At 39.3% G+C, this 18751-nt stretch overlaps 1 protein-coding gene across 1 annotated transcript in view; it reads right to left on the bottom strand.

Moving 5' to 3' along the window:
* LOC127625395 (calcium-binding protein 8-like) overlaps positions 1 to 15875 on the bottom strand; it is a 49132-nt gene extending 33257 nt beyond the window's left edge. Inside the window, exons 1-3 of the mRNA XM_052100672.1 lie at positions 15667 to 15875; positions 9337 to 9458; positions 4231 to 4374 (exon numbers count right to left, since the gene is read on the bottom strand). Of these exons, the coding sequence (XP_051956632.1) occupies positions 4231 to 4374; positions 9337 to 9451 (259 nt within the window). The 5' untranslated portion in view covers positions 9452 to 9458; positions 15667 to 15875. The remainder of the gene's footprint in view (positions 1 to 4230; positions 4375 to 9336; positions 9459 to 15666) is intronic.
* Positions 15876 to 18751: the final 2876 nt, after the last annotated feature.

Consider the following 18751-nt stretch of genomic DNA (forward strand, 5'->3'; position numbering starts at 1 on the left):
AAGTTAATGGCAAATGGGAATCTGATTTGGGGACTATAATAGAACCAGAGGCCTGGAGTGCCCTGTGCAGCCGGCCTCCTAGCGCCCTTGCATCTAATTCAGACTGGAAGAGACTATTTAAGATATTACTCCTGATGCCAGGCACCGAATTAATTCAGATATATCAGATCTCTGTATTAAATCAATCTGCAGTCGGTTCATTTTTTAATTGCTTGTGGAGCTGCCCTCTTGTCCAGCAGTATTGGTGTACGATTGTTCAATAGCTTAATTACATTTTTAAGCGCCCTTTACAGCTTGGTGTGAGGACTTTCCTACTGGGACTAATAGACCTGGCCTGGAAAAAGGACGAGGAATTATAGCTTGGTATGATATTGTAGTGCAAAGGGTACCTGGCCTTCTGTATGTAAGGATGGCTGTTACTGGGTTTCCTCCCCCAATATTGTTTGGTTGTCTGTATAATGTGGTAGGTTATTCTGTTGTTAGTTGCTTTTTAAATGTTTTTTTTTCTGCTTTGCATAAAAGGGAGTTTAATAATAATAATAAAATAAAATTATATATTGGGTACATTTAACAATTTTGTGGTTTAATTTACGGACACCAACTAATAAGATGAAAAAACACCCTTATTATTTTGGGAAATTTTGTGTAATTGTTTGGTTTGATTTACGGACACCAATTAATTCAAAAGTGAACAACTGCTGATTTGATGACATTTTGGCAGACTGGTCGACACATGTACACGCTAAAAGGTAAGCCTTAATAATATCCTTTTATTTCTTAATTTTCTCGTTAAAGGTTGACCAGATGTGTTCAATTCAGATCTGGAGCACCACTAACATTTCACATTCTGGATGGCTCCCTTATTTTATATACCCAGTTTAAGTCAAAGCCTGTCCTGATGAGCAAGTTAAATCAGGTGTAAAAAAAGAGACATCTAAATGTGCAGTGTTTTGTGGAGAAATGTGGACGATGGTCTGATGAATAAAGGGCAATAATTGTTTTATAATTCCCCTTTCTTCACCCATTCGTGCAGAGAATCTGTATTTCCTCAATTTACATCCACACCAATCTGTGGCTATATTTCAAGATTTGAAATGGACTTTGGACTTTTCTTATTTCACTACTATCCAAATACACAGCTATGTGTAGAATTTTACCAAGAAATTGACAAATGCATCTTATGCCGATGATAACCCAGACAATTACATTTGTAATACATGTAATGTATCATCCATGTTTAAAACTAACAAACTACATAGTTTTATCATGCATTATAACTGAATTATAACTGTAATTTAATAAGAAAGTACAAGTGTTTGGTATGTAATAAATTGTCTCTTAAATTCCAAGTGAAGTATTTTTGGGTTATTTGCAGTTATATTTCTCTTATGAAATTCATGATTAAAATGTTAACTTTTTTGACCATTTGAGTGGGAAATTCACAAACCTTAGAATAATAGGTCATGAATTATCTTGAGGGGAGGACAGAAATTACCATGTGGCCCAGCAAAAGACACCTCTGATTGGCTCAAGATACCTTTGGGGTGCAGCCAACTTCAACTAAACAAAACCTCTCTTCTTCTTCGACTCTTCTTTCACACACACTTCTGAGTTCTGTCTGTTTTTTTAGGTTTATAGACTCCATATTTTTCTGTTACAGATCATTTTTCATTCATCTTCTGTCAAAGTTCACACACCAACTTATGACTGTTTGTCTGTGTTAGTTTAGTTGTTTGTTAGTTTAGTTGTATGTTTTAGTTTAGTTAATAAAGTCTGGTTTGTATTCAAAGAAAAGCTGACTGTGTATTTAATTAAATCACATCAGTCCTTTGAAATCTGTCGATCCTAAAAGCTACATGCTCATAAACAGTATTTCAATCTATTTGTGATATTATTTTTAATGGCCATAAAGTAGTAATACTGTAAGAATTAATCTTACATTCCGATCATCTCATCACTGGCCAGAGACTTTGATCAGACGTAATCATTGATTCTTTTAATATTCCCCAATCAATAGCTAATAGTGGAAGAAATGCTAATTACCAGCTGAAAAGACATATTTACCGGATATCCATCTTTTTCTTCCTTTCGTTATTTATTTATTTACTGAGGGGAGGGGGCAAGTTTTGTTGTCGTTAGTGACATTCGCTCTAATAAGATCATCAACTGTAACCATCAAACCATCAGATTCATCTGCGCAGAAGAACAGAGCCGAAGCTCAACTCGTGTAATTAAACAGCGTTACTTATAAGTAACCTGTAGTTTATGCTTCAACCGCTAGAGGGCAAAAACTTATATAGTGTAGCTTTAAAATATAATTTTGCATGAAAAATTCTGAATCTATGTACTTATTACCATTGTCCCATGTCTGCCAAACATGTTGAGTGGTCCACACATCATCTGCAGCCTGAAACTGCAAATCTTTGCATCTAACCGGGCTCTGGGGATGATGACGTCACAGCTCGATCAGCTCACCTGTGTCATTGCTGGCCCCTCTCAGGAAGCATCTTCACCGGCTCCGGCAGTTCCCCATTTTTATGGACGCTCAGAAACCCGTATCCCCCTTCCAGACCCATATTCAGGTGAGGCTAAATCCTGTAGTGTATTATTTTACAATGCTCCTTGTTCTTCATGTCACCGCCCTCTGCTTTCCCCTCGGAGAGAATGAGAGTAGCTTACATCATCCTGCTCCTCACTTGAAGGGCAGTTGTTTGGGGAACCGCCATGTGGGACAATGAACATAATTGTTGTGTGTCATACTTAGCATTGGCCACGGAGCTCAGCCGAGTGTTCGATACGGCCCTGCTGCAGTGTGATGAACCTATCACTGCCCGGAGGAGGGGGAAGTGGGGGAGGAGGAGCCAGGCACCCGCTCCTCAGTCGCTGACAGCATCCACGGTCACTAAGGCAGTTCCCCTGCCACTGTCAGTGCTCATGGTCACTGAGGCCAATCCCCTGCCATTGTCTGTGCCCAAGGCCAAGAAGGCCATTCCCCTGCCGCTGACAATGGCCACAGTCACAGAGGCCATTTCCCTGCCGCTGCCTGCACCCACAGTCACAGATACCATTCCGCTGCCAGCACCCATGGCCACAGAGGCCATTCCCCTGCCGCTGTCAGTGCCCACAGCCATGGAGGTTGTTTGCTCTTCCCTGCCTGTTCTCAAGACCATGGAGGTCATTTCCCTGTCACTGCCAGTGCCCACTACCACGGAGGTCGTTTCCCTGTCACTGTCCGTGGCCACAGCCAACGAGGTTGTTCCCCAAACGTGACCAGTGCACATGCCTAAGCCATCCATGGCTCTGCCCACTGAGTCACTCCCCCTGAACCCTGTCCAGCAGCTGCTGCCCAGCTCACTGTCCCCTCTGCCCTGAGGCCACCTCCCAGGCCGCCAGACCCTGCTTCTACATTGAGGCCTCCTCCCAGGCCTCCAGACCAAGCCCCTTTACTTAAACTCCCTAAATTCTGATCATGCATTGGCTGCGAGCGGCACCTGCCCCTTGTTTGTTCTTACCTATTTTAATCCCCTTGTGTGTTGTGTCCTTTGCTGAATGTGTTGACTGAATGTCTTGAAGTATTGTTGTTTGGTGTGAAGTAACAAAACTCACTTTCTCTGCCTAGTTGGTCCTGTCTCATGTATCTGTTGGTTGTCTGTGTGTCGGGTGTGTGGTTGGCTTCCAGTTCCAGTTCCAGCACCTCACTAAGCTTCAACAGTGGATTCTACAAATCTATTCCTGACTTCCACAATGCACACACTAATACTACGAACACACTCTTCACGGATTGCCCCTGGCGTGGCCACAGCACGCGTGCTTTTCTGTGATCTCTCCCCACTGCTGCAGGCAGTGCCGGGATCCTCTGACTGCTCACATTCATTATAATTTGAACTGTTCCTCTGCATTTGGGTCTGTTGGTCTTGCTTACATTTTCAGTTTTGTATTTGTGGATGCTTTCATTAACTATAACGCATAAGCAGCATGAATACAAGAACACATTTGTAGACTTGTTTTATGCAAAACTATATTAACAGTTATATTTGTGGTATTGTGTTTGGACATTTTATTTTGTATACCTGGCTGATGACATCACACAATCCCCTCTGTCCATTCACCACCTCTCAAAAAAACTATGTCTATTAAAATGTGTCTAAGATGCTAGCTCACAAATAAACCAGAGAAAAAGTGAGAAATAGAAAAAGTGCAAGTCAAAGAGAGAAACAGAGTCTGACTCACCGTCCATGTCCAGTCTCTGCATGATAATAGCCAGCTCCACCTCACTGGGCATGTACCCCAGAGAGCGCATGGCCATACCCAGCTCCTGCTTAGAGATGAATCCATTCCCATCCCTGTCTAGAACACAGAATGCCTCTCTTATCTCTGCAGGGACACAGATAGGTAGAGAAAAATGGAGAAAAGAGCTAAATCATTTCAGTGTTAATGGGGTGCCAAACATTAAGTAAACATAAAGACTGTAACTCAATTTAAATTCAGACTCACAATTCACATTCACAACTGATTAAACCCACAAGTGAAATAAATAAATGTGTTCATGTTATCGGTGAGCTTAAAGACACTTTTTAGCTTTTTCAGATGTACAAAACTTGTGCTACACACAAATTAAGCAGAAATCCTATATATGGCTTAGTCTATTTCAAAGCTGTATATTCTTTGCGTGCCCTGTGACAGAATGTTTATCTACCATTTCTACCATGTTATGAGGTGTTAAGTGTAAAGTCACAAGCTTCAATTACAAAAATAATACACGATATCTCGTGTTATTTCTGAGGTGTAGCTACTCTTTTTTTTCTGCTCTTTAAAAGACCCAATTTGGTGTTATTCTGGGATTAAGCAGCTGAAGCGTGCAATCTATGCATTTACGAAAAGCCTGTATGTCTTTGCACAGCTCTAAAATAAAACACCTTTATGTTTATTTCCTCATAAAACCTTCAAGATCTGTTTGGTATCTGAAAGACCCTAAGGCCATTTTAATAGCTCAAAAACATACTCCACACTGATGATCAAAATCCTGCAGATCACTGATTGGTCAGGGAGAATCGTCACTACCAGCATCACTGGATTTCTGACACACAACATCAACCTGCTAGTTTTAAAGTTAGAAACAGCGATAACAGTATCATTTGTACATGCAATTTCAAATTGTGATAAAAGAAATGGCTGTGTGCAAAACCACGCCGGGGTCAATAAACAAGGTGCAGACAGTCCACTCGTTAGCGATGAGCTAAATGAAACTAAAAAGTCTCTCAGGAAGTGTCTCAGCTGTTGGCCGCACACGGCTACCACCGGACCTACCAACCTTTTAACTTTTAAGTAAAAAAACTTAAAAGTGACTACAGAACCATCAAGGAAAAGTGGAAGTGGTTCGACCAAATGGACGCTATCTAAACCAGCGAGCAATGGGAGGGAGAGTGCCCTGGACTGGCGTTGATCCACGATGGAGGATGGTATGTTTTGTTATGTTAACTCTATACTCTGCTTGAAAGCTTCACTTTATCAATGTTTTATATTTTGGTGTTATTTTAGATTCTCAATTGAAATTTGATGTGCATGTAAAGAGGCTTTGTAGAAAGATCAGAACAAGCCTTAACTGTTTTTATATGATTAGACCATATTTATCACTAAAAGCAGCTAAGTTATACATGCATGCAATGGTCTTCTCACATTTATCTTATTGTGTGACTGTCTGGAGTCAGGTTTCTCAACTGACCATCAAACCTGTTAGAACTCTATATAAACAAACATTAAAAAATGTGGACAAGAATCCAATTAGATGGCATCATTGTAATATTTTACAAATATATAGTTTGCTTATTTTTGAACATTTTATACATTTGTCTCTCATTAAAACGGGTTTTAAATGTGTAAATAATCTTGCTCCAGATATCATATGCCAATTAATATCAAAACAGAGTAGTAAGGGGATCACTACAAGAGGTAAAACTTATCAGAATTGCACAGTACTGAGGAGAAAAACTAAATTTGCTCAATCCACTTTTTCAGTGCAAGGCACATTGCTTTGGAACAGCCTACAGCAGAACTGAAATCTTAAAAAGTGGTTTAAACAAAAGCAGGTTTGTGAACACTCAGTGGCATTTCCAGCATTGAAGGACATCCAGGGCTTAGCCCAGACAATTTTATTTTCACACTAGCAACCACTTCCCTGTAGTCCAAAGCTGGTGAGAAGGTATTCTTTGAGTTTTGCTCTGGCTGGGCCTGTTTCTACAGTTCCTAAATCTTCCACTCTACTATCCTCGACTAACTCATCCTCTCCTCCCTGAATCATCTGTGATGCAAAAGAACAGATACAGCACATAACTTATTGCAAATCAGCTTCAAACAACTAATTCATCAAGTGCTACATATTTCAAATTATAGACCAATACCATTGAAGAAAATGTATTGGGAAGATCAGATCAGTGGGATTGGCCTAAGATCTATCATGATTCTTGAATTTTCATGTACATTACCATAAAGTCATCATAAAAGAGTTATATTATAGTGAGTAAAGTGAGGTAAAAAAATATTGAATATAAATAATTTGTATTTTTTTACATAAATAGTCAAAATGATGTATAAGATCCTAAGTTAAAGCACATGAATAACTTCAGTCTAAGTTCATTGACACACCATGGCATGGAACTGTATATAATTTTCATATCTCTATGAGAATAATTCATCTGTCAAAATCCTTTCATTAGGATCATTGAGATAAACAATGTTTAACTTTTAACTTTCTCTAAAGTAAAGTGACTGATTAATTGTTACCAGTTTCCATGCCTGATTCTGGCACAGCTGCTGCTCCTCAGTCTGTAGCTCATCTTTGCTACACTCTACAAAACCATTAATCAAATCAAAGTGTATATTTACTACAAACTAATATCACAAAACAAGTCACACATACATTTTATGCTAATGCTTATTGGTTATCCTTAGCGAAAACAACACCTGATAAACAAGAAAAGTACACTCCGAACGGGACTCGAACCACAGTCTCCGGCGTGAAAGGCGAACACGCTAACAAGGAGCTACCAAGATGCATCAGTCTATGCAAAGAGGCTAGAGGCTATGTAGTGGACCTCTTGAGGTTTAGCCTACTGTGGGTGAAAGCCAGCCAGATGATGATCTTCAGACTTTTAAGGACAAAAACAAATGTGAATTCTTACCCACTGACTTCTTTCGGAAAAATCCCCAAAGCCTCATTTGCTTCATTTTTGCTGTCTTTCCTGCTAATTGCCGTTAACTCGCCACTAAGTAACGTTAGTTGATGTCAACGATTGCGCAAGCTCCTCCCCTACCTGCTGCATATTCAACAGAGAGGAAGAAACGGAGTCGCTCATAGGCTACCGACAGCAAAGGAACTTATTCTATAGGCTAGAGTATGCCTATGTCTAATTTTACAGGCTGTATGCAGTATGTGCAAAGCACAAAGAAATAAGGCAACTTATGATTTCGGGGGTTTACATAGGCTTTTGTCTGGTTTCATATTTGTCAGTCAACTTTTCAAAATACATTCGGGGCTACACTCAAAACATTCGGGGCTGAAGCCCCGGCAAAATCGGCTGCCGCCGCCTCTGTGAACACTGATGGTCATGCACAGTCTCAGCTTTCTTTTATTATTGTTATATTGTTTGCTTTTTGCTTAGTTTTTTTGTGTGATTATTGTTTTATTGTTGTTAAAAAAAGCCTAACCATGGACTGGGGCTGCAAATTAGCCTTTGGCTAGAAGCCTGTATGTGGAGCATCGGTTGCTTGAAATTGTAGCAATGTTTCTGCATTGTCCCTATTAAATAAACTATTAAATTAAATTAAAGTAGTTGACCAGCTACTGGAAGCTTGCTTCTAAAACAACCTGGCCAATTTAACTGTTACACTTGTGTAAAATCACCATGCAACAACTGCTTTATGCAGCACAATGAGCTAGTAACTATCAGCTAGCGGTCGTGTTATTGATTTGGTCAATTTGTGTCGTGTTTAAGATGATGTCACAGCAGTAGAGGTGGCACAACTATGACGATCAGCCTATAATCCCACCCACGTTGAGGTGACACTAAACTGCAATGGAAAAGCAAGCTCAGAAAAGTAAAGCAAGTAGAGTTGAGGCGTGTCGAACGGTAATGTGCAGTGGAAAAGTGCCATTAGGATAGTGTATAACAATCACCTTACAGAAAAGTGCATGCCTATAAAGATTCAATAATGTCTGTCTGCTAGGTTTTGGTCAGAAGAACATCTTAAAAAATTCTGAAGGGATAATAACAGGTTGATTTTGAAATTACTGTTGTTTACACATCAAGCATTAGGGGTCTCTGGGACCCCTAAAAATAAAGAATTCTGCCATTATCACAGCCAAATCCTCCCCATGACCTTTCTGAAATTGTATCTTCTTTTCTACCTTTCCTGTGATTTGGTACCAGACTGAGACAAATGCCCAAATGTTCATAACATTAAGGAAACTAGACTTTATTCAAGTTATCAATTCTCTATCCAAATAGACCCAGTGACAGTAATATATCTAAAAGTTTTTATTTTGGCAAAGGCAGACCTCAATCAATTAACTGAAATTACCACTCATAATTCTTCCCCCTCATCTTATAAATATGCAAAACATGGCATCTCCCATTGTGGGAAACCCCCAGTCTCTGTCTGTCAAAACATGCATTTTCAAAGGAGGTATTGGAAGCTTTAATTCAGAGAGTAATTTCACTGACGAGAGTTTCACAGCTTAAACCAGTGCATTCACAACACCCTCAAAGAACAGGTCAGACCATCGACCATTGTGTGCTCTGGGGCAGTGCCTTAACCCATGACTGGTGAGACATTCCAGATGAGGAAAGTGAGATTTACAGTCGCAAGGAGCTATACTTGGGTAGCAAACATGTGTAGAAGGATTTTGTCATGTTTATCATAGTGAAGGCACAAGTGGGTAAACCCTGAGGTTCTTCTGAATACCCTCTGGTTACTTAAACAAAAAACTGTGAAAACAGGAAACAAAGAAAAAGTTGTGTTTGTAAATTGCCATTATATGGCACCAGAGGACTGCATATATGGAACACATTTATAGAACTTTTGTAGTACTTTTTTGTCCTTTTTGGTGCTTGTCAGATGTGGTTGCTTTAAATTGTCAATAGAAAAGAGCTGCTTGAACAATCTTCCAAAATGTTCCTTTTCTTTTCAGCAAAACAAATCAAAACAGTCTTTCTTTTTTAGTGAACTATTCCTATAAGTCTCAGAATACATTCATTGTAATTTAAATCAGAATTACATACAGTACATATTCAGAGAAACAGATCCCCCCCAACACAACACACACACACACACACTCACCACTAAGCTCTTCTGTGGAGATGTTGGCCAGCTGCTCTTCACTGGTTTCAGAGAGAGAGTTGCTCAGGAAGTTGTCTGTGTAGAGCAGCCCTGCTCTTACATGGTGAAAAGGCATCTTCACCCTTCAAGGGAATAACAAACAACAGAGATGAATCGATGAGCATGCATCCACTCTCTGCCTGCAGGCTCAGCGAAGCCTCCAAAAGTGAGTAATGAACTCATGCCTGTTGTTGAAAAAAGTTACCAGACAAAGAAACAAGGACCAGACCAAACCAAACCAAGTGTACAATATAAGTTACATACACAAAAAAAAGTGGCAGTGTAAAGTGTGCATAACTTTGCAACTATGAGTGCGTTCAATCTGAGTTCATTCTTTATGTTTCAACTGCATAGTCTGACCCACATACACACAAACAGATTGAAAATTCATGGTACATGCCCACCCACCTTGCTGCTGTTGTAACAGGTCAGGATTCAGAGAGACTGCCATGGTTTGAATAAATGTCTCTAACAAGCAACTTCATTCACAAATACATACAAACACACCTTGTGTTCAGAATGCTACTTGACAAAACAATTCATAAATGTGAAAAAAACTCTTGTCACTCTGATTTACTGTATATGACCACACTGGTTGAGCATTTCATTCAGTTATTTTCATTTCTGTTAGCAATGTCAATATTACAGTCAATAGACATAAATGATTTCTCCAGCTTAGTGAGAAATAAATGTGTGTGTTTCTGAAAGCTCATTCTTTCAAGTCATCTATTTTACCCTATGTTGCAAAACAGCTTTTATTCAGTAAAACAATGATAGTATTAAAGTTACCCGTTTAATATAGTAGCACAATTATTTTATGTAATGAAACTGTATTGTCAGTCAGACAAAAGATGAGAATATTTTTTTTATAACAGTTTATTTGTTGTTGTTGAGTGTTTTGAATTATTTTCACAGTCACATCATCAGAGAAAGCTTTGAATATTTCATGATTCTCTTGTCTGTTTTACTGAGATGTAGTTAAACTGTAGCACTGACATGAGAGATTCTTTGCAAGTCTGCAGACACATCTGAAAAACACAACCTGGTGTCATAGTCACTTTAATATAACTACATTTTTGGAAAATGATTTTATATGGCTAGTTGTGCATATTGCGCACGTTTCCAGGTGAAATAAACACTAGAATTCTGATATATGTGCAGTAGCATCCCGGGCGATCCGTGTCCGACTCAAGGTCCTTTGATCCTGATACCCCTCTTATACGCAGTCATTTCCTGTCTCTCTCCACTAACTTAACTATTAATGTCAAAAAAGGCCAAAAATATACTCATAACTTTAAAAAAAACAGTAAACTGTTTAGGGGAACATAAAACTCGCTTTTAGCGCCACACAGCAGGCAATTTAACTCTGAACTACTTAAAAGGTGTAATGAACCTTGTAATATCATTTTGCAAACATTTTGCAACAGTCATGTAATTTTCGACTGAAATAAAGAGAGAGAGAGAGAGAGAGAGAGAGAGAGAGAGAGAGAGAGAGAGAGAGAGACATAGCACTTCTAAACAGAGTTCCATGTGAATAAAGAAAAAATTAAGAGAAGGTGACAGGGAGGAAGAAGCAGCTAATTTGTGGTGAAGCTCACCAAGGACAAACCCTAGCTATACATGAGGACTCTGTGCTACTGTAATTACCATAGATATTAACAATGGCTTTAGCTTAAGGCAGCCTTGGGAGAAGTTTGATTGATACTGGGCTCAACATAGGGCAACACATTAATATTTTAAAGAGCCATTGATGAGTCATTTGGTTCACTTTGATAACTTGACCTGTGTGGCAAATGTTAATGAAGCTTATTAAAAATGCTAAATGGAGGCCAATGGATTAAGTTCATATAAGGTGATTGAAAAGGTGACTCTGGCAACATAAGATTCTTTGGAATGTGTTGTCCATTCACATCACGCTTAATGTCTTGGCATTTACTTGCTAAAATACATTCAAATTACATATAACCACGGCTGAATTGTGTGTTGTTGCTTTGGTAACTGAAGACCATTATGCTGAGGCTGCCAAAGTAACCTTGACAAACTCTCTCAATTAATCCTATACTGAAGTACTTTAAATACTAGTCTATATTGTTTTCTGATGCAGTTTGTGAATGCAGATTTGAACAGATATTGACTGAAATGCAGTGACAGCATTAATCCCTAAGTCTTGCAGGGAGAGTTTGCATAATGTCTGATTTAAAAAAGAAAAATGAGAGAAGAAGAGACTGAGTGGAATTGACATCCATTATTAGTATGATAAATAACATATGATGATATAAGTATTACGCAATGGATTCTTCCCAGCCACCTTTTAGCTGGTCTCACAAAGTTCTCCTGGGATCAACACACCTACCAGCACCAGAAAAGGTGTGAGGTTTTCACATGTTGTGAGTAGTGCTTCTTTGTCTTTTTAAATTTGCACATCTGTTTCTGGCTCTGATCCAGGCAACCTCGTCTCATAGAATGAACGTTACTATAACTACATTTTTGCAAACTATCTTTTAAGTGCCACGTTTTGCAGCAGTTTCTTGGTGAAAGTAACACTATTTATTAACTTTCACACAAATCCTGAGTACAACAGCTGATTATAACTTGCCAATATAAACACAGATTTTTTTGATAGAGTGTTGGACTCAGCAGGTTGGAAGCAAGCTAACATGGAAGCTAACGGGACACGAGATGGTACTGTCATGGAAGCAACACAAAATGATGTTGTTGCTTCAGAAAATGTGCTATTCATGTCGCATTTACTTTTTCCACACTATTGAATAGGTTTAGGTGTCGGTTTAGGGTAAGGATGTCTGTTTTGTTCACATCTCATTAGCTTTTTTGACACTACTGCTTAGCTATAGTTTTAGGTTAGGGATGTACATTTTACTCATTAAAACCTCCATCTAACAATCACCTTAAAAACCTTGTCTGATTACACCACTTCACTTGCTCGGATATAAGGCTCAAAAGAAGCTACTGACAGGCGTGGATCTACCGGGCTGGCATGGGGTGGCAAGTGCCACCCTAAGAAAAAGCATCGCTACCCGGCAGCATTTATCCCAAAGTACAAAATATAAATGTAATTATATTAGTTGAGGCTGACTTAATGTGGGCTTGGGTGTAATTACAATTATCAGTGCAGTGTATTTTTTATTTTAGGCTATACTTTGTGTTATGTTTGCTTTCAGATAGCTTATTACAATGGTGATACAGGATGTTATCTCGACCATAATATGTACAGCTAATTGTCACATGGGGAAGTTGTCAAAAGCGCTATATTTGAGTTACTATAAGGTGAGTTAAAAGTCTAATTAGATAAAAGTGTTTTCTGCAGCAGTGGGTTTGTGTTGGTTTGAAAAACCTAGTACAAAACTCTCTTGAATTACAATTTTTTTTGTGAATTAGGTCAGGGATGAGATTTATACAACAGCTAGTTCCAGTCTCGAATCTGATTGGATGAGAGACGTTCCATCAGTACTGATGTCTCACACCATCAGCAATCAGACACTTCACTACTTGTATCACTCCACTTGTGTTAGTGGCCTTCTAAACTACAGCATAAGAGCAGCATAAAAAAGCTAAGTGTAAAAGAGCTTGATTTATGTCTTCTCATTTTTCTGTGTGACATTATAGGTTTTAGACATCAGGTGGTGATTAAAGACCATTTTTATGTGTTATAAGCCAGTAAAGTTTGGCATGCACATGTCCTTCATCAAGCTGACTAACACTGCACTACTGCTTTGGAGTCATGACAGACAGACACAGGTATTGCACAAGCTCAATGCAACTATCACGAATTCATCAGTATTTGTAATTTGATAGCGACTAATTAATTAACTTTTTGCAATGTATATATATATATATATATATATATATATATATATATATATATATATATATATATATATATGTGTGTTTGTGTGTGTGCTTACTTTGGTTTTGCCACCCTTCATAGTCCTCATGCCACCCCATAAATCATTTTCTAGATCCGCTCCTGAGCGTCAAACAGGACATTTTTGGTTAGAGGGTCCAAATTTGACACTAAAGAGACACTTAATTGTATCTAAGCCCTTCACAAGGTGATTGAAAATGCAGATGGAAACTCTTTTTATCCCCTGAAATGCAGAAGAGCATTAAAATACAGCATTGTTTGTCATTAAAGTTTCTTAGTGATCATGGTTAATTTAAATGATGTTCCAAAAGAGATGGATTAAAACATAATGAGAAATGAGTGAAAAAGTATCTTAAATCATGAGCGAAGCTGCATCAGAGAAACGTCAGAACCACTCCGGGGACCTTTTGCATGCAGTGAAGCACTTAATACTTCACCTCATAATTGTGTCCACAACCGTCACACACGTCAAAAGTTAAGTACAGCTGTTCTAGTTAAGTGCAACATATTATCTTTTCTCAACATCAATCATGTGATGTATTATAAGAGTCAGAACACAAGCATCAAAAGAGAATGAAGATGAACTTAAGCATGATATCACACTTAGAACACAGTAAAATATCTTAAAAACAACACATTGCATAAGTTCCTGATCATAGCATGTCGTATACTGTACGTACTCAAAGAAAGTGAGTGATTCAGTGCCTTCACCAGAGAAAGAAAGAAATCCAATAATACTATATCACATGACCACTGGAATATCAATTGAATTGTCCTTCAAGAGATGTCACAAAGCTACCAATATAAATAGACAAAATAGGATTTTCTATAATTTGTCAGGACATTCCATGAGAAAGACAGGGAACATTTTCAGAACTTTGGCTTACAATCTCTACAAATTCTCTCAAATGTATGCTCAAACATTATTGCAGCAGCGTTAATAGAAAGTTCGTACAACTTGATAAATGTTCTCAAAACATAAGCATCAAATTATATTCATACATAATTAGTGGAACGTTCCATAACGTTACTACATCAAGTCAAGTCAAGTCAAGTGCATTGTTAAAAAGAAAGTTTCACTATTTTTCAAACGTTACTAGAACGTTACTACAACCAAGAAAAAACACTTTCTCAAACTTACAACTAACGTTTACACAATGGCAATGTTAGGCAAACGTTCTAAGGACATCAAATTGTTAGCTGGGTTTTGCTTCTTTGTCCTGTCCAATCTATTTTATAGGCTACTAACGAGTAGAAGAATTCTCACTAAGCAAAGATACCAGATAATGAATGACCTTTCCACCGAATAAGGGGGCCAGGTTGCCTTCATGCTCAGAACTTCACTCAGCAATAGATGCCTCAATTCCAACTAGAACAGCCTCTGAACCATAGAGACATTATCCTCTAAACTTCACCACTCTTAAAGCAATGCTCGTGAGCTAAACGTCGTTTGGCAAGAGCACAAATGCAAACCTTGAGTTACCCCACAGTTACCTCCACGGTTCGGACTCAGTGGGGAGTTGCATCAAAAGCGAATCCTTAGAGTGACTCTCTATCGTTTTGACAGGTGCACACATCTTATTTTCATCTCCATTATTTTCATCTCCATTACTTGACGATGAACCGGACACGCCTACGGTCTCTCTCTCTCTCTCTCTCTCTCTCTCTCTCTCTCTCTCTCTCTCTCTCTCTCTCTCTCTCTCTCTCTCTCTCTCTCTCTCTATATATCTGAGGGTATTGTCTATCGACAACTGCAGTCCTAGCTGCCTTCCTTCCTAGCAGCCTAGAGGAACAGCGTGAAGTGCGGACTTGTAGCATCTCGTCCCATCGCCCCTAGAGACCGAAGTGACATGCCATAACTCAGATGCGCCATACATCACCAGACTTTCTAATATCACCTTGGTTTTTACCCTGAATGAACGCCTTAATAAAAAAAAAATACAAAAATACAAAATCGCGACCGAAATTATTCAGCGGGCAGCATTTTATATAATAATAATAATAATAATAATAATAATAATAGTAATAATAATAAATTATGAATAAAAAATCTAATAAAAATATTTTTAATATATACTATTTAATAAATATTATATATATATATATATATATATATATATATATATATGTGTGTGTTAATAACATTATATACATAGTTAGTTATTATTAATACATAGTATTAGCATACATAGTAGCAGTTATTTAATATTAATAAAAAAAATCTAATAAAATCTAATAAAAAACGACATATCACTCGGTACGGGACGGCTTGTGAAATATCCTTAATCTACGTAGTTTGCCATCATGTTACCATCACAACAGGTGCTATAACCTAAAATGTGTTCGTCTAGCCTGATCTTCGTCTTCTGAAGAGTTGAAATCATGTGAAAGGTATTAAATCCACTCACCTCCTCAAATGATTTTAGTAATAGCGAAGTCTGGCGCAAACACCGCCAGTGAAATTTCCTCGTGTGGAGTAATAGCCGTTTGATGTCCCATATGTAGTAGCCTAGACTGGAGCACGAATTCTAAATGTATACGCAAAAAATAACGACATGTGCAGTTGCCCCAGTTATCTGTTCTCAGTCCCTCTGGCATGTGACAGCCACATTGTCACCAAAGCAGACTTTCTTAAAGATCCATAAGTGTTCGGTCAAAAAGCCAGAGTCGTACTTTTTAATAAAGTTCAAACATTTAATTGATTTGTTCAGAAATGCCCCAGTCTCACACTCGCCTCGTGCGTAACAGGCGCTCTCCGCCGCGCGCCCTAGGGTGTGTTGCATTTAAAGTCCTTGTCGAATGTATCCGGTCAAATTTATAAGCGTCCTAAAAATTCACTTGTAGGCCTATGTCTCTTGCATAAAACTCAACAAAAACAACTGTTTTCGGTTGCTGTCTATAAATCTATTCTGTTGATAACGTTAACCAATTTCTTGCGCTTCAGAGGTGGGCACATGCCCTGCAGCCATTGAAAGACTGGAGTGATACAGACTATCTAGTCCAGAATGTTTCCCCTCCTTCAGAGATCTGGCAGGTGTGTTTTGCCAGTGAGAGTGGTGTAGGGTGGAGTTAAAAATAGACCAATGCTCGAAAAATGTATCCATCCATAGCTGAGACAAACCTTTCAAGGATGCATACAGTTCTGCAGTCCGTTAACTGAGGTTAATATCCTGGTGCAAAGACCATGATTTAATTCTGTGTGGTGAATGAAGCAGCGTTTTTATTTATTTTTTATTTATTATTCTAATTATTATTATTTTTTACCTGTAACTGTTATGTGTTGGCATGCGGTACTGTGTAAAGGTCTTAGACACATAAGATGTTTAAAAAAATCGATTTATCTTAAGATATTTATCTTCAGCTTAATGTTTCAATAGTAAATATAAATTTTAGACTCCCATTACTTTTGTAAATTGAATAGAAGAACAGGGAGTCCTACAACAGATAGCATGTCCCCCACAGACCCCCTACTGAACATTGAGTCAGTCTGGGATTAAATGAAGAGACAGAAGCAACTGAGACTGCCTAAATAGATAGAATAACTGTGGCAAATTCTCCAAGAAGCTTGGAACATCCTATCTGCCAACAACCAAGAAAAACATGTCCAGGAGTATCTAGGAGAATTGGTGCTGTTTTGAAGGCAAAAATGGTCACATCAAATATTGATTTAGCTTTTTTTATGTTTACTGGACTTTGCATCACAGTAACTGATAAATGAAAATTATTTATGGCATTATTTTTGAACACATCCTTACTATGCAGAATTTTTCACCAGTGACTAAAACTGTATACACAACAGTTAGTTCCGGTCCTCAAATCTGATTGGACGAGAGACGTTCCATGAGTACTGATGGTCTCACACCATCAGCTCTCGGATGCTTCACTCTGTGTATCACTCTTCTTGTGTTCGTGCCATTCTAAACTAAAGAGTAAGAGCAGTGCTGATGTGTTAATAGGTATCGGTCTCTTTACATTTAATATCGTAACATTACATGTTTTAGCCAGCAGGTGGAAGCAAAAGACCATATTTGTGTGTAATATGAGCAAGTTGGTGACGTGAAGTGAGTCAGCGTCACACAGTTTTTATATTCAACAACACTCTGTGATCGCTCGTTTCACTACTACACTGCTAAAACTAGGAAATAGCTTTAATTGGCTTTAAACTACCAACGTCAGCATTAAGGCTCATTACAGCTGAGAAACACAACAGACTGATTAATAACACAAACTCAATGTGCTTACCTCTTACTGGACTTTCCATATTGGAGAGGACAAAATGGCAGAGACACTCGTGCACCGGCTACCACAAAATAGGGAGGAATGCCCCTGCTTGGACCGCTGTTTTTCCTCTGAGAAAATAGGATGCATTTCACCAAAATGACATTATCTTCAGAAAGCTGACTAACAGACTACGGCATCATCAACAGGTGATCTCTCTCTCTCTCTCTCTCTCTCTCTCTCTCTCTCTCTCTCTCTCTCTCTCTCTACACACACACACACACACACACACACACACACACACACACATACACACACATCCTTGTTTCTCCAGTAGCATGACAGAAACAGCCCAAGCTGTGGTACTAGTAGTTCCCCTTCTGTCGCTCTCTCTCGATGTTGTGTCGGAGAAGCGACACTAGGGGTCTCTCTTGAGCGCCGGAAAAAGCGCCTGACTTACGAAAAAAGGCAGATGAGAAGTTGGCAGACAGTTTTTGCATACCTCACCCCCGGACATACGGGTATTGAAGCGGGCAAATACGGTGAGTTCATTCAGAAAATTTCTTCCGAGCCGGAGGTAGTGCATGCATTCTGCTGCGAGTCACACACCAGTTCCTGCTTTTCCTCTGACGATCTGCATGCTGTTGGATTGACGGCGCATAACAGCGGCTTTCTCCTACTTGCACGGCTGTGCATTGTTGCCCCTGTGCCCTTCGACAGTGCAGACAACTCGAAAGAGTATTCTATAAAAGAGTGATTTTATTTAAAATAGTCATTTCCTCTAAAAGAGCAAAACACAGCGGCGCGTCTTTATAAAGATGCCTTTCCACCCCTGTGTTGTTCCTGGATGCGGTAGAGTGCTCTCCGCTTCAGACGGCCACAGGCGTTGTCTCGTGTGTCTGGGCAGTGATCACACCGAGGCTTCGTTAGTGGATGGTTCATGCTCTCACTGCGAGAGCATGACCATGACAACGTTGCGGTCACGGCTTGCTTTCAACAGAAAGCAAGCCACTCCAGCCGCCACCCGCATTGCTCATTCTTCCCATGGGATTGATGACGATGCGGCTGGCGCTGGAAGTGATCTGGGGATGGCAGCGGGTGCAGCTCTGCCTGGTACGCCCCCTCGGACCACCCACCCCCCGGCACGCTCGTTGACTCCCGTCCGTGCTCGAGGTAACAGCTACTCGCCTCACAGCCAGTCTGCCTATCCTCTCGAGCTCGAAGCAGATGAGCTCGCCGCTGCATCGGAGAGCACGGCATCTGACGGAGAGGACT

Source organism: Xyrauchen texanus, chromosome 31 (genome assembly GCF_025860055.1).
Source record: "Xyrauchen texanus isolate HMW12.3.18 chromosome 31, RBS_HiC_50CHRs, whole genome shotgun sequence".
Taxonomy (NCBI): domain Eukaryota; kingdom Metazoa; phylum Chordata; class Actinopteri; order Cypriniformes; family Catostomidae; genus Xyrauchen; species Xyrauchen texanus.